Genomic DNA, 20982 nt, shown 5'->3' with positions numbered 1-20982 from the left:
GGTGGCAGACTTCTCTGTGTCCACCTGCACCTCAGTAATTGTTCTCATCTGAGTGTGTTTTGTGTTTTCTGTGCAAGCGATGGGGGGAAGCCAGAGTTCACAGAAGACACCCTTGGAGGGTCTCCTGCAACATTTCAAAGAAGGGTTTGTAGAGGGAGCTGACTATGGCATAAAGTTTTCTCCAGATAGACTAAGAACATTGTGTGAAGTTGAGTGGCTGTCTTTTGATGTAAACTGGCCTCCAGAGCGCTCTTTTGACAAGGGTTTGGTGAGAAATGTTTGGAAGGTTGTCATGGGAGACCCAGAACATCCTGATCAGTTTCCCTACATTGATCAATGGTTAAACCTTGTTCAGAACTTCCCTCCTTGGCTTCGCCAGTGTGCCCTTTCTCTAGGGGCACGAGTTTTAATTATGGGTACCCCGAAACATGCAGCAACTGAATCTCCAAGACAGCCCAGTCCCCCAGTCCTCCAATCTCCACCGGAGGATAGTGACCTTCCCCCACCCTATAATCCAGGACAACCAAGGCCCAATAGCACCACCTCACCTCCTTGGACAGCCAGCAGGTAACCCCTATGGGCCTCCTGCTCCCTCTCCGGGTGGGGCGCCAGCTCCGGGTGGGGCACCAGCCAATACCACCACCCTTGCCATTCTCCCCTTGCAAAAAGCACCACTCCATGGGCAGCATACTGACAGGGCCTTTATGGTTTACGTGCCTTTCTCGACTAGTGCCCTGTACAACTGGAAGGCACAGAATACACCTTTCTCCGAGAAACCCCAGGCATAAGTGGGACACTTAGAAAGTGTCTTTCAGACTCACTGCCCCACCTGGGATGATTGCCAACAGCTTTTAATTACCCCCTTGACTCCTCAGAAGAACTCGGGTGCATTCAGACTGAAACACAAAAGATAGCTGTGGGAAGGAGGAAAGTTGAGAACATAGGGGAACAGATTGAAGAAGAATTTCCCTCCACCCGCCCAGACTGGGGACACAATTCTCAGGCAGGGAGAATGGCATTAGATAGGTACTACCAGATTCTAATTGGGGGAATTAAGATGGCTGCTTGCCAGCCAACTAACCTTTCTAAGGTAACTGAAGTTATACAAGGAGGGACCTCAGGAATCCCCTGGAGTGTCTCTTGAACGAGGCGTACCGGGTATACACCCCCATTGATCCTGAGGCCCCTGAGAACCAGCAGGCAATTAATGTAGCCTTTGCTACTCAGGCAGCCCCTGATATCCAGTGTAAATTGGAAAAATTAGAAGGTTTTGCAGGGATGAACCTGTCCCAACTTGTTGAGATAGCCCAGAAGGTGTTCAACAACAAGGAAGCACTGAATGACCCCAAATGTATGGCTAAAATCCAAAGCTACTGTCATCAACCCAGCCAATCTGTTGCCAGACTCAGACCCCTAGACCCCTGTTCATGACTGCACAGATTTCTCTGACACTCTGTGTTCCTCACGGCCAGACCTCAAAGACTCCCCTCTGCCTGAGGCTGATGAAGTTCCATTCATGGATAGGAGCAACTTCATGCAGGAAGGAAGGAGGTATGCTGGGGCAGCGATCGTAGCTCTAACTGGCACCATCTGGTCACAAGCTCTTCCCCATAGCACTTCTGCTCAAAAGGCAGAACTCATCGCCCTCACTGAGGCACTAAGATGGGGAAAGGATAAGGCAGTCACAATATACACAGACAGCCGATATACCTTTGCCACGGCACATGTACACGAAGCCATCTACAAGGAAAGAGGGGTTCTGACTTTAGCTGAGAAGGACATTAAGAACAAATTGGAGATCTTAGCCTTACTTGAAGCCATATGGATGCCTAAGGCTCTGGCTATTATTCATTGTAAAGGCCATCAAAAAGGGAATAGTGCTGAGGCTAAGGAAAACTGAAGGAGCCAATGCAGAGGCAAGAACAGCGGCCACAAGGCCAGTAGGGCCCCCACCACATAACCAACGGGAGTGGTACACGACTCCAGATAGAAAAATTGGGCTCTCACGGGCCCTTGAAAGGACTCTCCTCCACCAGCTACACCAGACCATGCACTTAGGGTGGACTAAGATGCTCCAAGCTTTAGACCTTCACTTTCACTTGTTAGAAGGAAGAAAAACCACAAAGGAGATTGCCTCACGATGCTCAGCTTGTGCCCAAGTTAAACCAAAGAATAGGAAGATAAAAGAACCTAGGCATAGGGAAAGAGGAACTTATCTGGGAGACCACTGGGAAGTCGATTTCACTGAGGTAACCCCGACTGTGGGGGGCTACAAATATTTACTTGTTTTTATAGACACCTTTTCAGGATGGGTAGAGGCCTTCCCCACCAGGAAAGAGACTGCTTTAGTAGTTACTAAGAAACTACTACAAGAAATCCTCCCTCAATTTGGTCTCCCTGGAACTTTAGGGTCGGGTAATGGGCCAGCCTTCGTAGCAAAGGTATCACACCAATTGGCTAGCTACCTAAATTTGCAATGGAAACTCCACTGCGCCTACCGGCCCCAAAGTTCGGGCCAAGTAGAGCAAATAAATCAGACCCTAAAAGAGACATTAGTCAAGTTAGGATTAGAAACTGGGGTGACCTGGGTAGAACTTCTCCCCTTTGCTCTTCTCTGAGCCAGGTGTACTCTGTATATTAATGGATTCACCCCATTTGAAATTTCCTTTGGAAAACTTCCACCTTTAGTACCTAGAATAGAAGATGAGAAAAAGGCAGAACTGCGTAACCTTGTCTTACTTAAGTCTTTACAGGCTCTTCAAAGTGTATAGAAGGAGATTTGGTCCCAGGTTCCTGCTGCCCACATAGCCCCAGGGGACGAACTTCCCCACCAGTTTCAGACTGGGGACTCTGTGTGGATCCAGAAGTTCACTTCCAAGGGACTAGAACCCAAATGGAAAGGACCCTTCACTGTCTACCTGACGATGCCCACTGCAGTTAAAGTAGACAGCATCCCATCATGGATTCATCACTCCCACGTGAAGGCAGCACGAGAGTGGACAGCTCAGGAAGACAAGCCCTTAAGACTAAGACTCAAGTGTACATAAGTATAACCCTCTGTTTCTTCCTTTTTCCCTCTTTAGCCCAGGCATTCAACCAGCCACAACCAGAACCAGAAGGAACATTAATAACTTTGCTAATGACAATACACAAGGTCTTAAATAAGATCACGCCAGACATAGGACAAGATTGCTGGTTGTGTCTAAACCCAAAACTCCCTTATTATGTCAGGGTAGGAACTCCCCTAAACTTAACCGAGTTCAGCAGGCTGGAACTTCAAGTTGATTCACTCGCGGAAGTAGTCCTTCAGAATAGAAGAGGGTTAAATGTATTATTCATAGAACAAGATGGATTATGTATGGCTCTAGGTAAAACCTGTTGCTTCTATGCCAATAACTCTGGAGTAATTAGAGTAAGCTTACTACTAGTACAGAGAAATTTAGACACCAGGGAAAAACAGAGATTAGAATCAAATAACCGGTTTCATACGACGTTCAATTGGTCACCATGGCTAACAACACTTCTATCTGCTGTAGCTAACCTTTAATCCTCCTCCTCTTCTTGTTAACTTTTGGCTCATGTTTTCTCAATTTCTTGTTTGCATATATAAGAAAGAGTTAATTCTATTAGACTTTTAGTATTATAGAATAGAGGCTATGAGTGAATTCTGCATGAAGAATCAAAGATTTGATTTTCTGCTAAGGCCAGTGGGGAATGTGCTGGCTGGAAAATTACTGCTTGGCTATGTCCATGGGAACATAGGCTGTCACCCATAGGAACATAACATTCTAAACAAACTTTCTGCTTCTGTAACCCCGCTTACGCACCTGACCTGTGAGTTGAAAGGCAGTTAATAGAAGAAAGATAGCCCTTTGTGTTTAGACAGAATTAAGAAAGGGATTTTAGGCTGCTTAATTTGGGGTTTGCGTACCCCTGTCAGACCCAGCTGGCTAAATAAAGAGTGTGTTTCCTGTAACTCACTAAGTTCTGGTGGTCCGTGTGTCTTTCGGGGACTGGCGGCTATAACAATACCACATGCATCACTGAAAGGAAAAAAAGACATATTTATCTACTCTTAACTATCAAATTCCTTGTATGAGGTGCTTTAACATGCAGATTTTAAAATGCCTTTAAGGATGTAATGTTGACAGATTCCAAAAGAGTAAGGGGGCATTAAAGCGCTATTTACTCTATACTTATATCTGTCTATTAGCTAAGGTCTTTTATCATCAAAGACTCATTGTGTTTAACACTCAAATGGCTGCATACATTCAACCAATTTCTCTAACAACCAATCTTAGAAGTTCAAGTTTGAGGAAAAGGCTAAAATTTCCCACCTCCACATTGTAATATCTAAGCAACTTGAGAGAAACTCTGTGTCCTGTATTAGACTGTATCTTGGGTGCTGTCCAGGACAAATATCTCAGAAAGTCCTGATGAGGTATGCCACATGAGCTGCCCAGAGTTTATCAAGCTATAGTAACGCACACAGAACTGAACCTCCAAGAAGCCTTTGTGACATGGCTTCTAAGAGGTTTAATCCAGGACCATTTCCCACTTCACTTGACACTGCCGTTGTTTACTCTATGCTTTCCTTGAGGCCAGCAACAAAAGAGAAAGGAAAAACATCTCTCAGAAGCAGAAGGTTCAAGTCCATCAACAAATATGTATTCAGAACTAAAGGACGGATTCAATTCAGCAGTCTCTAGAGTGGGCTGGAGCTGACTAGGGAGAAGGGAGTACATTTTAAATTGGGAAACAGTGCAGCTCAGCTGAGGTATTAAGGTCTGACTCAGCATAAAAACAGGCCTAGCAGGAGCAGCAGGCCTGTGTTAATGAGTAGTTAGATACCGGCAGGGGCCTCTATACAGTTAGTGTGCACCTGGACAGTCTTGCCAGTTATTAAAATATTGCAATACAGCTGAATTGGTTGTTAAATATTTTGAACAAATACCCCAGACACCAGATAACAGAGTTCTGAAAATGAGGCACAGGACCTCTGACTGGAGTTGGCAGGAAAGTGGAAGCATACAATGAAATCTCAAAGGCCCTTAGGGAAATGGGATGGAAACAGTGTTTTGGGAAGACCTTTCTGGGATGAGGGTCTCTTGTCTTATGTCTTCAGGATGGGTGGAGGGAGGGAGGTTCGTAATCCCATGCCTGGCTTAGGTGACAAGTTGCTTACTCCAGCAGCACTTCGTAAGAAATGGCTAGTTGGTCATTTCAGGACAGCGGATTTGTTTATTTAGACAAACATAGCCTGGCCTCACCTACCTTTGAGTACCCAGATTGAGATGACAGGTTTCTGAGCTTTTTCAGACTAATACTCTCACATTCTTATGAACCCATTGGTTTCTTAGAAATACTGTTAAGTCTCACATCCCTTGCCACTAATGTCCTCCAGGGCACAAACAGTGATATGGCAGTGAGCATATAAGGGCAGAGGAGTACCCATTAGGTTTAGCCCTGGGGGAAGGTCACTGGCACCCGAGCAGGAGAAGGCTTAGACCAGTGGGCAGTGGGGCTGGTGGTCATGTGCCCAAGAATAAGGAACAACTGTGAGATGAAGGGGTGTGTAGGCAACCACTTGACAAAACATGGCTGGGAAGAGCAGGTCAGTGATAGGCCCATAGCCATAGGCAACTACAAGGTGAAATGGGGAATCCTTTACAGGTTAGGTTTAAGGCTAGGCTCATGGTCCCTGCCACCACAATCAAATACACAGGGTGTCCAATGGCACTGGTTCTGTGGTGAAGAATAAAGCTGGGAAAGGATACAATGAAGGAGCGTCAGCAGGAGCTGGCTCTTACACATGGGAGGTGGGTAGGCCTCCCTGAAGGGTGAGCACACAGGCCTAAGGGACATGGTTGGTGTGGCAGAGGCCCTGCCCAGTGAGGGTGGAAAGAACAGTAGGAGATGAGATCAGAGAGGTGGCAGGCCCAGGGCCTAGAGGGCATGGGTGCCAGGTAAGCATTTTTGCTTTTGCTCTGAGTCAGAGAAGAAGCCACAGGGAATTTTGTACCAATGACTAGCATGATCTGATTTATATTTTAGAAGGATCCTTGCTGTGCTGAGAAAGGATTGTAGGAGGTTGAGGACAGGTGTGGAAAAAGTTAGTTAGGAGAATGTAACAATAATCCAGAAGACAGATGATAGTGACTTGGGCCAGGGTGGTAGCAGAGAAGATGGCAAAAACTGTTTAGATTCTAGATTTATTCTGAAGGTAGAGCTGACAGAATTTGCTGATAAACCAGACGTGAGGTTCAAGAGAAAGAAAGAAGTTGAGGATGACTCCTAGTTTTTTGCCTAAGTGAACAGTGGATACAAGTGCTTTTTTGAGATGACAGAGCCTTGAATAACAGGTGTGATGGTGTATATGACAGCAAAAGGACTGGGGGATGAGGTGAAGATATTAGGAATTTAGATTAGGATATGTCAGACTTAAGAAGTCTAAAAGGAATCTAAGTGATGATGTCAAGTATACAGATGGTCTAATTGCCAACCTAGAAATCCAAGCTAGAGAGAGAAATATGGGATTCAGCAGGGTCCTGAGGGCATTTAAGGCCTCTGGACTGCATAAGACCCTTTAGGAAGTGAGTGATAATACAGAAGAGATCTGAGGACTCAGCACTGGGGCTCTCCAATAATAAAAAGGCTGAAGAGACAAGAAGAAATCACCAGCGAAGGAGACAGAACACATTGACAGCAAAGTAAGAACAGAACCTTGAGAGGTTGCCTCCCAGAAAGCCCAGTGAGGAAAGAGTTCAAGGAGAAAAAGTCAACTGTGTAAATGTTCCTGATAGATCAAAAAGGAGAAGGCTTAAGGAGTGCCCATCGGATTTGACAATGTGGAGGTCATCAGTGGCCTTGACAGGAGCTATTTCCATGGCGTGATGGTAATAGAAGCCTGGCTGGAAGGGTTTAGGAGGAACTGGGAGGAGAGAAATTGGAGAAAGCAGGTGTAGGTGACTCTTTTAAGGGTTTTTCTATAGGAAAGAACAGAGAAACAAGACTGTAACTAGAGGAGAACTTGGGGTCTACGGTGGACATTTTTTTTTTTTTTAAGATGGGAGATATTAAAGCATGTTTTTATGATCATGGGAATGACCAGTAGATGCAGGAGATTGCCATGACCTTGAGTAGGTAAGAGAGGACAGGATCTAGTGCAGAAGTGAAGGATAAGAGAGGGATGGGAGAGAAAGAAGCTGATGGATGTGGAGTGTGAGTGGGTGATTCTCTTCTGATCGATTCTGTTTTCTTATGAAAGAGGAAGTCATCTCACGAGGTCATCAGCTAATCAGGCATCAGCTGAGAGAGAGGCTAAAGGAGGAGGTAATGGAGGTTTGCAAGAGAGGAGAAGATATGAAACAGTCATCCAGGAGGACAGGAGAGTAAACACGCTAGGAAAATGGTGAGTGATGGGTGGGCAACACGAAGGGTCCACTGAGGTGAGAGGTCATGAGTGCTAAGGGAGCCTTGTCAGTACAGTGGTGTGTTGAGTGGCTCAGGTACTGAACTCACAAAGAGTTGGATTCCTATGAGCTCACCGTGTTGCAGGCACTGTATATTACTCACATTCAACCTCATTATGCCTCTCCACAACGAGGTAGGTGTTATTATTTCTTGCAAATGACGAAACCAACACACAGAGATAAAGTGACTTGCCCAAGGTCAAACTACAAGAAGAAGCAGAACCAGAATTCAAGCCAGACAGTCTGACCCAGCACCATCATGACCGACGCTATGTAAAATTGTTGTCTTAGCATTTGAGTGTGCCTTCCCATGTTTAGACCTTTATAAGGATTTAGGAAAAAACCTTTTTCTCCTTTTTTGCATAAAATGTCTAGATTTTTAACAAATACTCCAATATAAATATTTCGATATGCTTCTTGTTTTAGAACTGCCAACCAAATTCAAAATAATAACAATTGCTTTCACCCAATGAGCAATAAAAATTAAGGCATACATTTTTTAGGACCCAAGTTAAAAATATATATTTAGGTTTCTTGACATTAATAACAATAACAACAATAATTATAATAAATAATAATAATTGAGTGCCAATAGATGGCAAACACCATGACAGGTACTGTACATTGTTCCCAGAGTCAGCGTAACTCCACTGGGCACGCACCCAATCACCATTTTACAGATGATTTGGGAGCTCAGAGGGGTTGAGAAACATGCCTCAAGTCACACAGCCAGTAAGTGGCAGAGCTTTGAATCCAAGTCTGTGGACCTCCAGGTCTGGATTGGGTAATGAATGGGGAAGAGATGGGCTTTACAACTGGATATGGTCACCAACTATGTCAAGGAATTATCACTACAGTTAAATAACAGATTCTGTGGTAATTTAGTAAGGGAAATTTGTAGACAAGTTGTTACCTAAATAAAGAATAAGAGGAATACTAAAGTCTCTATTACTATTACTATTACTATTATCTATAACACCTAACTGGCCCACATTGCTATTTTCTGAAGTTTTAAAAGAACAAAACACTATGGCCATGCCACCCTGAACAAGCCCGATCCTGTCTGATCTCGGAAGCTAAGCAGGGTTGGGCCTGGTTAGTACTTGGATGGGAGACCACCTCGGAAATCCATGTGCTGTAGGTGTAAAAAATGAAAAAATAAGGGATTGTAAACTGACAAGGTCCTTACAATCTGTGAGGTCAACCAAGGGTTGCCTCGCCTAAAAAAAAAAGAACAAAACAAAAACCAATTCTACTCTATTCCTATAGAACCAAGTGTTCCCCTGCCTCTGAATGCATTTGGATGGATATTAGAAAGGAATGCAAATCAAATAAAGGTCTCTAGGAAACAGCTTCTTGTGGTAGTTACTTGGGGAGCCCTGTCCTCTTAAGTCTCTCCCCACAGTTTTGTTTAGATGAAATGTTTTTCTACCTAAGACAATGAATCATTCCGCAGAGATCTACTATTAGAAGAGAAACAAACTATCACATACCCGTATATGCTAAGGTTTTTCTTTTCTTTCTTTTTTTTTTTTTTTTTTATGGTAGTTTGTTTTAAACTCTGCCTCTTACCTGGATCCACATCAGAAGAGGCAGGAATAGAAAGGGACTCCACAGAAAGAAAAGCCTCGCTGTGGGCCTCCTGGCTGGGTCTCTGAAGCATGTAGTTTCTTATGTCACAAGCTGATGGCAGGTCCAAAGCATTGCTCTCCTCTGACTGGGTGCCTGGAGTGACTTCCTGGGTCGCCATAGTCCTGTCACGGAAAAAATAAAACAATTCAACGCAAAAGGCATTGCATAAGAGAAGCCTCATGTACAGTAGCTGCTGGCTTGCAGGACTGAAGCCCCAGAACCTTAAAGGCCAAACCACAGTAGAACCAGGATAATTTACTTTCCTTTTATTAATAGTCTTCCTTGTCTTTACTTTAGACCCAGGTTTGTTTACCATGTTTTCTTCATCATGAGAAACAAACACTATTATTACAGAAAGAAATCATTAAGAACTTCAGCTGGAAAATAAGCTGCATTTCTTATAAAGATGAAATACTGTGCAGCACTATAATTCAAAGGCTACAGAAGTGTTTAATGAGAAGGGAAACTGTTCATGGAGGTACTCAATGGAAAAAGATTTTAAAACAATTAGTAGGGTTTGAGCCAGATAAAATAAAATATCATGTGTGGGATGTGTGTATGTATGAAATGTATAGATCTACAGCTAGAAAGACAAAATCTGGAAGAGTATATCTTAAATTAATTTCAGTGGTAATTAATTCAGTAGTTTAATTTCTGCATAGAGATTATAGGTGATTGGCATTTTCCTCTGTGGCCTACTCGAACATGAGCTCAGCCAATTATTTAACATGCCAGGCTGGTGCCAGGCCCTGAGGATACACAGTCAGACCCAGACACAAAAAGGAGTAACTTGCCCAAGGAAATCCACCTGTAAAATATCAAGCTAGGATGAGCCCAGCTCCACGGCCTCCCTGCCTCCTGTGTCTGCACAGTCTCCATGCTGTGACCTGATCAGGCAAAGATAAGAGGTGGATAAAAACAAATCAAAAGAGAGGCCTGGCAAGATTCTTCTTGTTTGAGGACACCCAGTCACATGCTGTTGTGAACATTCACTTGGACAGAGAGTGAGCCAAGACATCAGCTGATTGCTTCTGAAAGAAGTGGCATGATCTAGGTTCCCAAAGAAAGAACACCCTGTTTTTTCACATGTGCTGTATTAGCCAACCAAGCCTGAAGTTTCAGCAAACACCTCTGCTGGCTCCTCTCATGCTACCAAACACTGCTCTGGTGGCTTCTGGTAGGGAACAAACAGGTCAATGAATGACATCCAGGTTGTCCTGCAAAGGTGCCTTGAAAACAATAATCCACCATTAAGGATATGAAACAAAAAAACAAATAGCACATTGATGTGTTAGCTACTGTTTCTTTTAAAATCACTTATATTAAATGTGAAATACATTCCAAACTGGGCGTTTGAACAACAAAAAAAAAGAAAACAAATGGCTACTGAAAGACAGAATCTTTTTACTATAAGTATCTGTGCATGTTAAACACATCATTTGGGACTCAGTGAATTTATACAGGAGAAAGCAAGTAATAAGGACAGATGAGACCCTTCTTATGGTCTGAAACCACCTATGCTGACAAGTAAAATACAATGATTATCTTTTGCCCTAAAACTTTCTATATGGTTCAACTTCCTTCTCCAGAAGTGCATATTTTCCTCTCAAAGGTGCTTTGACTATATGATGTATTCTCTTCCAATACTGGAGAGTATAGGACGTCTGGGATTGCAGGCACAAGAAGTCTCTTGGTACATAAAAACCTGCTCGCTGAGAGAAGATAGCCATTCCTCCATTACTCCACAGATTCTTACAGACCTAAAATACAGGTCAATCAGGGTCCACAAAGAAATGATTTAACTTCATTTACTTTTTTTTTAATTAAGGCTCTTCCCTCCCAATATTTTACATGAAAGTTTTCCAGCATTAAGTGGAAAGAATTGTCCAATGAACATCCCTAAAGCTACGGCCTAGATTTCACAATTAACATTTTATTATGATTTTCCTTATCATATAACTACCCATCTATCCCACTCTCTATTCATCCATCAATTTGTCTTATTTTCACACATATTTCCATTTAAATGTCAATATAATAAAAGCTTTTGAGCTGGTGTACGGCACAACCAATTTGTATTTTCATTGTTAGCTGAGTGAAGCAGGGAACACAGCTGAGAAGCTCTGCAGAAATGTCCAGACATGTGCAGGGTCACTGGAGTTGGAGAGACTCAGGTTTGAACCCTGCTGTCACTTTTTAGCTGTGTCACCTTGAGTAATTCACTGAACCTGTTTCCCATCTATAAAAATGGATTGATGACTATGCTTGTTTACCTTATAGAGTTCTCCTAAGAATTATATAAAATTAATGCATGTAAACTACTTATTAAAGTATATGTGTTCTGATGGCTGGCTTCAATAAGCGAAAGAGTAATAATCAAAAAACGAATTACAGGGTCCTGTTTTCCCAGACTACCTCCGGTACATCTGCCCTTCTATTTCCCATCCAGTAGTTATCTTGCTTCTTTCACCTTTATTCAATATCTTTTATGATCTGTAATCTGGTTAATACCCTAAATTTCCTTTCTCTGCCCATTCTGTCTTTTCATCATACCCTTTTGGCAAAACTGCAGACTAGATGAATTCAACTATCTACATACTCCCCATGTGCTGGTTATAAGAGTCACTGAATAGAGTAGAACTGGCTTGCTCTTAATGAATGAGCACGAACCTGGAATAAAGTATCTGGCCAAATGAATCCTGAGATGTTGATCTCATAACTCCCTCTCCCACAATTCTTGATTCTTTCATGTTTTCTCCAGTCTTCTTCAATTCAGACTTTCCCCATCCCACACCTTCCTCCTCTTTTAATAGAATGTCTCACTTCCTAATTGACAGAGAAAACATAACCCAGCAAAGAGGAACTTCTTCAACTTCCCTATCGAGCATAACAAGGCTCCCATATCTGCACACTGTGTCACCTCTCTTCACCTCTCCTTACAACAGGAAGCTGTCCCTCTTCTGGTAAAGGCCAACCTCTCCACCTCGGCCTTAGATTCTACTCTCTGGACCTATCTACAAGCCTTCAGCATGACAATCCCCTCTTTCACTTCTGTTCCACTGGATCTTCACTTAAATTTTTCAACATGCCCAAATTGCTTCCAGTTTTACCAAAACTGGGTGCCTAAGGAAATGTCCTTATTTTTTGGCAATGCTCCTCAATTTTACATTGGTAGGGGGACATGATGTCTGCAGCATACTCTCAAATGGTTCTAAAAATGTGTGTGAGTGTGTGTATACATAAATAAAGAAGAAGAGAAAATCTTGAGCTAAGCCTCAAGGAAGTCCACCTGGAGATGGAGGATGAGCTGCAGAGCCCATATACTTATATACATTAGCAATATAAAAATTACATTGAAATTAAAAGAACACAAATTCCATTACAATAGCATCAAAAAATAAAATATTTAGAAATATATTTAATAAAAAATGTGTAAAGTATGTACACTGAAAGTACGAAATAAATGTTGAAAGAAACTGAAGATCTAAGTGACTGGAAAGATACCCTATGTTCATGGAATAGAAGACAATATATTATAATGAAAATACTGCCCAAATTGATCTATAGATCAATGTAATTCTTATCAAAATCTTTTCTTTTTCTTTTTTTTTTTTTTGCAGAAATGGTTTCAAAAAATATATATGGAAATGCAAGAGACCCAGAATAGCCAAAACAATCTTGAAAAGGAACAAAGTTAGAAGACTCATATTTCCAATTTCAAAACTTACTGAAAAGCCATAGTAATCAAAACTGTGCAGAACTGGCAAAAAGTTGGACATATGGGTCGATGGAATAGAATGGGGAGTCCAGATGGAAAATCTTATATCTATGCTCAATTGATTTTGTTTAATGGAAGTATAGTCGACATACAGTATTATATGAGTTTCAAGTATACAACACAGTGATTCACTATTTATATACCTTATGAAATAATCACCATAAGTCTAGTAACCATCTGTCACTATACAAAGTTATTACAATATTATTGACTATATTCCATATACTTTACATTACATCCCTGTGACTTATTTTATAACACAAAGTTTATATCTCTTAATCCCTTTCACCTACTTTTCCATCCCCCGCCCCCCTCTCCTTTGGTAACCATCAGTTTGTTCGTTTAAGAGTTCGTTTCTGTTTTGTCTTATTTGTTTTGTCTTTTAGATTCCACATGTAAGTGAAATCATAGTAATTGTCTTTCTCTTACTCATTTTACTTAACATAATACCCTCTAGGTCCATCCATGTTGCCACAATGGCAAGATTTCACTCTTTTTTATGGCTGAGTAGTATTTCATTCTATATATATACCACATGTTCTTTATCCATTCATCTTTCAATGGAAACTTAGGTTGCTCTCATATCTTGACAATTGTAAATAATGTTGCAATGAATATAGAGTATATCTTTTTCAAATTAGCGTCTTCGTTTTCTTCAGATAAATATCCAGAAGTGGAATTGCTGGATTGTATGGTAGTTCTATTTTTAATTTTTTGACAACACTCCATACAGTTTTCCATAGTGGCTGCACCATTTAACATTCCCACCAACAGTGCACATGAGTTCCCTTTTCTCCACATACTCACCAACACTTGCTATTTAGTGTCTTTTTGGTAATAGTCATTCTGATAGGTTTGAAGTGATATCTCATTGTGATTTTAACTTGCATTTTTCTGATGATAGTAATGTTGAGCATCTTTTTGTGTGTCTGTTGGCCATTTGAATGTCTTCTGTGGAAAATTTTCTGTTTATCAATTGATTTCCACAAGGTGCCGAGACGATTCTATGGGGAAAAGATTGTCTTTCAACACTGAAATAACTGGATATCCACATACAAAAAAGTAAAATGGTGCAGGGACTTTGGAAAACAGTTTGGCAGTGTCTCAAAGGTTAAATAAAGTTATACTTTGTCCAGGCAATTCCACTCTTAGGAATATGCCCAAGAAATAAAAACATATGCTCGCACAAACCTTACACAAAAGTTCATAACAGCTTTATTCATACAGGCAAGTGAAACAATCCAAATGCCCATCAACTAATGAATGGATGAATAATATGTGGTATATGCACACATAGAATATTTTTTAGCATTGAAGGAATGAAATTCTGATACATGATAGAAAGACAAACTTTGAAAACATCACAGTTAATGAAAGAGGCTAGTGTTAAACAAGACGACATAAGATGCTCAACATTGCTAGCTGTTAGGGAAATGCAAATCAAAACCACAATGAGATACCATCTCACACCTGTTAGAATAGCTATAATCAACAAGACAAGTAATAACAAATGTTGGAGAGGGTGTGGAGAAAAAGGAACACTCATACACTGCTGGTGAGACTGCAAACTGGTACAGCCACAATGGAAAATAGGATGGAGGTTCCTCAAAAAACTAAGAGTTGATCTACCATATGATCCAGCAAACACTCTACCGGGTATTTACCCCAAAAACTTGAAAACCCCTATCTAAAGATATTTGCACACCAATGTTCATAACAACATTATTCACAGGGACCAGGACAGGGAAGCAACTCAAGTGTACTACAATAGATGACTGGATAAAGAGTCTGTGGTACACATATACAATGAAATATTACCCAGCCATAAGAGATGAAATACTGTAATTTGTGACAACATGGACAGATCTCGAGATAATCATGCAAAGCAAATAAGCCAGACATAAAAAGTTAAAAATCACATGATATCACCTATACGTGGGATATAAACCTAAAAGCAACAGATGAACAGGACAAACAAACAGAGACTGACGCACATGGACTATAGACTAGTGGTTACCAGAGAGTAGGGAGTGGGGGAAGGGAGGAGATAGACTGGGTAAAAGGGGTCAAATATGTGGTGACAGAAAGAAATCTAACTATGGGTGAACACTGTGTAAATATACATATATATATGTATATATGTATATATATGTATATATATACACACACCTTATTATCAAAGTGTACAGCTGAAACTTATTGAATTTCATTAACCAATGTCAAATGCCACCATAAAAATAAATAAATAAACAAGACAACATGCCCCAAATGAGGCCATCTCTATCCTAAGCCCTACGTCATTAAACCTTTAAAAAGGTGAATTTTATTGTACGTGAATTACATCTCAAAAGCTATTTTTTAAAAAATAAAAGAAGCAGGAGCTAAGCTCATCCACACAAACTGCCTGCAAATTCTGGGGGTTCCCCAAAGCCGAGGCTGCAGAAGCTGCAGAGATCACATGTTGGGGTGGAGGAAGGGAAGGGGTGGGTGGGCAGGAAACTGAAAGTGTGCCAGAGGAAGCGGCCATAACTCCCCAACTGTGAGAGAACGACCTGAAGCGTTGTGAGATCCCTCTCCCAGCTCCCAATCCCAAGGCATTTCTGAGTGACAGAGACAACCTTCCCAGAAAAGTCACCACTTAATACTCACCGCCCTGAAACAGCAGCACGCCGGAATACGGAAGTCGAGGCGCCATATTTGTTATGGGAAAAGAGGTTCGAAAGGAAGTCACTGGCACCATCTTTGCTGAAGGCAAGCAAGGGCAATAGATGATAGAGTAGCCATCTTTACTGAGGGCATGCGCCCAGCCATTAAAGCTTTCTGCAGGAACACGGTTGGTTTGAACAATTTCTAGAGAGGGATTACTGTTAGCATATAACCTATCATCCCCCTAAGCTCCGACAACACTAAATAAAGTAAAAGCCATTCTCACCAGCCCTGGCACAAAGAAGTTTTCATACAGAAAACTGTTAATGCATATTTAATCTACAAACTTCATGGGACTGGGGGGCGGGGCGGAGCGGGGCAAGGAAGGTACTAGCAAATTGCAAAATCTTAGATGTCTACCACACCCACAGTCAGTCAGTTGAGAGGCAGACATGCCCTTGTACCAGCCCTTCCAAGAATCATCTCAGAAATTAATAGCATTAGGAAGCATTAGGACTTCGAGCTCTGAGCAAGGGTTTACTAGCTAGCCACGTTGCAAAAGGCAGCGAGAGTATGTGCTGAATTAAGGTGATAAGAAACTTACCACAAGCCTTCTCCTAACAGGTGTCTCTAAAATGCCTCCGCATCTTCTGAGTTTCTCTTTCTCTGTGTCTAACATTGTCCATCCGTTTTCCTTGAGAAACTTAGAGTTGGATATAATATTTTTTAATAAAAATTAAACTATTTCTTGCTGACCATTCCTTCATTTCCTCCCTCCTCTTGGACCCGTAAGAAAAAAGTTCCCACAAAGTAAAGTCAAATTAAAAGGAACTTCTCCACGCCCTCTTTCTCCAAGAAGACAATAGAGAGTCAGGCAACTCAGTTTTCAAGGACTGCCAAGGAGGCAGGCACTCACAGAGCCACAGTGGCTCTTTTGTAAATTTACCTTCACCAACTACACTTGCTCAACAGGGTCTGGTCTTCTGGTGGCATTTCTCTGGTCAGCACAGGCTCCTCAGTCACCTCTGTCATGATTGTTGCAAATTTTCCTCCTCACCCTCTTGGCTGCTAACTTGTTTCCTAATGCTGTCAAATATCCAACCCCATCCACATCCAAACCACTAGCTCTTCTTTCACTTCATTTAACACAGAAATTGCTGACAGTTCCTTTTTGTCTTTCTATGCCATGTCCTCTGTCCCAGCATGTTCACAGGACAGTCACACTATTGACTTTCCCTTTCCTTCCTTTCCTGTCTCAAGTCAATGTTCCTTCTCAACTGATTCTTTATATCTATATCCATACATGCATTCCTTTGCCTGTCATACACGTAATATATAATACAAGTTATAAATGTTTCCAAGTTTGTCATTTGTCTTTTGACTTTGTTTATAATTTTTTGTTTGCTTGTTTGTTGTGTTTTTAGCTATCCAAAAGTTTCTTCTTTTTAAATAATTACATTTATCAATCTTCAATTGCATCTAGTTTTGATTTAGAACTACCTTTCCTCGCTCTCAAGAAATGAAGCAATTTATACATTTTCCTTTAGAACTTGTATGGTTTCATTTTTATATTTAGATAGCCAATCCATTTGGCATTTAATCTTTTATATAATGTGAGGTATGGACCCAATTTAATAATTCCTACATGGCTATTAAGTATCCCAATACCATTTATTAAGAGGTCTTAGCCCCAGAGATTTTAGATGCCACCTTTATCATATTCTAAACTTCCATGTGTATTTGAGTTTATGAATTTTTTGTTTCCTCTGTCTATTCGTTTGTCTGCCATTAAAAACAAAAAACAAAACAGAACCTCTCTCAATCCTACATCCTTCTCTAGCTTTTGCCCTAACAGTCCCCTCTCCTACATAAACTTTTCAAAAGCATTTTCTACACTCTGCTTCCATTTTCTTACAATTTACTCTTTAACTTCCTGTAATCTGGCTTTCACCCTGATTGTTCCATCAAACCATGACACTAGATTCCATGGACAGTTTTCAGGCCTCATCTTATATGTTCCCTCAGCAGCTTTTGATATTGTTAAATGTTCTTTCTTTGAAAGCTCTCTGGTTTGGCTTTCAGGTCACTACCATCTCCTGGTTTTCTTACTTCTTCCTTAGCAAGTCTAGCCCACTTTTCTATGCAGACTCATGCTACTATACCTACCATTCAGCACTGGTGATTCTCAGGATTACTTCCTCTTCCTCTCTACACACTCTCTCTGGGTGATCTCATCCCTGCCTATAGCTTCAGTTCTAACCAACTCACAGATAACTCACAGACACCTATCTTCCACCCAGTTCTCACTTGTAAGTGAATCTAGCCTCATTTTTCCAACCCCTTTTTTGACATGTTCACTTGGATACTTCAAAAGCATCTCAAAGTCCGCATATTCAAAACTGGGACATAAGAAAGATCAATTCCACCTTACTCTCATCCCCAAATCTGGTTGACTTTGTGCTATCTTATTTAATAATATTATAATTTATCAGGTGAAGAAAGCCAGAAACCCAAGTGTTATCTTTGGCATCTCTTTCCTCACATCCCAGATCTGAACCATTGCCAATTCCTCCTAAAGACTTCTCCCATCAGCCTATTTCTGCCCACAACACCCCCAATCTGTGCTCTCCTTATCTTATAGCTAGATTTCTGTCTCAGCCACAAGACTGGTCTTCCTGCTTCCCACTCTTACCTCCACCCCTTATTTCCACTCTTCACTCAGCAGCCAGAGGAACCTACTTGAAATCAAACTACTTCACTTGCTTTCCATTACTCTAAAGATAAGCCAAAACTGTAACATGGTGTAGCCCCTACTTACCTCTCCTATCTCCTCTTACACCATAATCCTTTCCCTTCACTCTCTGAGCTCCATTGAACAAGCCGACTGTCAATGTCTCTAGTAGTATCCGCTGTTGAAGAACCTCTTCTGTATTACCCTCCACCTCTTATCCCCAGCGCAGCCCCTTCTGTGCTCTTTCTAACTTGGACAAATATTCCCGTTATATTCTCTCTAGTTACTGTGTACCTTTCCTTGGAATTGTTTTAATCTCAGTTAGCATTTTATTTAGCATTTACATAGGAGATTTATTTTTGATATCTGTGAGGACAGGATCATATCAGTCATTTGTTTCCATTTATCCCAACATGTACCTCTGGGCCTGATACATAGAAAACAACTGAATAAACTTAAATCATCTTCTTCTTTTCAAAGTTCTAATTTTCCACACTTTAAACTTTTAAATAAATAAGATTTTGTTTTTCAATATGTTTTTTATAAAGATCATGACCAGAATATTTAGAATCATGAAACTCTAGTTCTATTTCATTATAAATTCAGAAAAAGATTTTAGACATTGGTGAATTCAGAAAAAGATTTTAGACATTGCACAATTTTCCAAAGCCTACAAAATATGCCTGCCTCACTTCTATTTTGATTGTTAGTAGCTTTCATATACTTCTCTTCTGCTGGATTGTCAAATTCTTGACAGAATACTCCATGTTTTATTGACTTCTGTGTCTCCATGGGGTCCATCACTTCGAAGCATATAGAAGGTATTCAAACAATGTCAAACAAGTGAATTAATAAATGTAACATATTATGGCATGTTTATTAACAAAACTGTAAAAATAAAGTATTACTAAAAATGGTTTAGGAAGAATTGAGGAGATTTTCACTGCAATTTAATCAGAATTATAATACAAGCAGAAGTAACCAGCATGATATACCTTTAGGCAGAGATTTGAACAGGCAGAGTTGATGTCAAGTCAAACCATGAGGTAAGCATTCAAAAAGAAGCTAGAGGATACTTAAGCAGGCAGTTGAGAAGGGCATGGGCATCTGGAATTGACAGATTATCAGTGTAGGTGAGGCTCTGCAAGAGAGCAGTGAATATAGAAACCTTAAAATTAGCTTCAGTTATATACAACAGAAATTTTACTTAAACATGATGGAAGATTTTTCTTTATGTAAATAAATTCCAGAGGCAGCCGGTCCACTGTTGATATGTTATCTCCAAGGGAATAAGACACCTTCTATCCTGTTGCTTTGCCATTTAAACATGTAGCTTTTCCCTCATTATCCAAAATAGTTGCTTGGTTTCTAGCCATCGTATTTGCATTCCAGCCTGGGAGTGACAGGAAGAGGGAAAGATGGCCATATCCAGTCTTTTAAGGACATTTACTGGCCAAAAGACAGTCCCATCTCAGGTATTTGTTAAAAGTCTGGTCCATCAGGGACACTATACCAATTGTCCCAGAGAGGAAATTGAAAGAGGTTTTCTTTTACGAAGATAAGGTGAAGGATGATGTTGGATTCCCTATCTCGGCCACATCCACTTCACCCTCCCACTGGGAGAAGAAGAGGAGGTGGACTCAGCCCCTGCCCCTCAAACTTCCTAGGAAGAGGCAGGGCCTCTGTGGAAGAGGGCTGCAAATAGACATCTATGGACATTGAAGTGGCAGTGAGGATCTCAGTGACCAAGTCTGAGATCATTGAGCTGCTCTGTGGTCCACCCAAAATGGCAGAGCCCAATCAGTTATAACTGTTTCCAGTCTTTTTTCTGTAATTTTATAGCACATCTGTGCTTTTGCAGTGACATTCTGGAAATTATATCTTAACTGAAAGCACAACTCAATCATGAGAATTTTATGAATTGTGGCAGGCTAGTAGAAAAGATATTTTTGGTCAGGTTACTGCTGCTCCCCGGGAACAGCATTACATGAGAAACTGCCTATGAACACCCACATATTCGGATGGCCTAATTATAAAGACAGGGAAGCTGAGGACCCAGAACCCTGAAAAACAGCATGTAGGAGTTGAGGAGCTTGCAGAAGCAGTTGTCACAGTCTGTTCCTGCTCATGCATATCTGACTTCCTCCAACTCCCTCCTACTGCCACATATCTCTAAATCTGGGGCAGTTTAGTGACCTTGCACTACTCCAGCTAGAGTAATTACAGAATAAATTGTTCCATTCCCGGTTATCTTGGACCACAAACACCTTGCTCTATGTGGCAGCCAAGTCTTCAGGCCAGGTTTTGTGAATGCCGGAGGGTAGTAGAAGACTTGCTCATTCACCTGTGGGGAAATTAACCACCATTATGCTTCCAGGGCTGCAAGAAGGAAATTCTCATAGGGAGTGTAGTAGAGCAAAACTTTTCTGGCTCACTGAGAGTGTGAGTGTAATTTTATGACGCTTTTCTGGAATAATTGACTCCTTGATAGTATGCCATAGAAATTACTTGAGCTCGTCTGAGAGACTAGGGGGAATGTACACCTATATTATGTCTATATTGGCAAAATTCACAGACCAGGGGCCAGATGTAGGAAGGCTTTAGGAAGGGAGGGAGCCTGGAACAGGAAGACACCTCTCTGATCCTCTCGCCCCATCCTCGTCTCCTCTGTCACTCTCCCTGTGTGTTTCCCCTGCCCTACTCCCACCCCATCCTGCAGACTG

At 41.2% G+C, this 20982-nt stretch overlaps 1 protein-coding gene and 1 pseudogene across 9 annotated transcripts in view; one reads left to right on the top strand and one right to left on the bottom strand.

Annotated features, from left to right (window-relative positions):
* The window catches only part of SHLD1 (shieldin complex subunit 1), a 66943-nt gene extending 50344 nt beyond the window's left edge, over positions 1-16599 (bottom strand). For 2 of the 9 annotated variants that reach the window (XR_004953646.1, XM_036229650.1), the window contains exons 1-2: positions 9913-12730; positions 9045-9226 (exon numbers count right to left, since the gene is read on the bottom strand). Coding sequence is in view for 8 of the 9 variants with exons in the window: in XM_036229650.1 (XP_036085543.1) it covers positions 9045-9226; positions 9913-9983 (253 nt within the window). In the remaining variant the exon portion in view is untranslated. The other 7 variants (XM_016163997.2, XM_016119131.2, XM_016166336.2 and 4 more) reach the window with 7 other exon arrangements.
* On the top strand, positions 8498-8616 carry LOC118610215 (annotated as a pseudogene).
* Positions 16600-20982: the final 4383 nt, after the last annotated feature.

The sequence above is a fragment of the Rousettus aegyptiacus genome, unplaced genomic scaffold, assembly GCF_014176215.1.
Source record: "Rousettus aegyptiacus isolate mRouAeg1 unplaced genomic scaffold, mRouAeg1.p scaffold_m13_p_12, whole genome shotgun sequence".
Lineage (NCBI taxonomy): Eukaryota > Metazoa > Chordata > Mammalia > Chiroptera > Pteropodidae > Rousettus > Rousettus aegyptiacus.
Note: the sequence above shows the minus strand (reverse complement) of the source record. Positions and strands in the feature narration are given on the sequence as shown.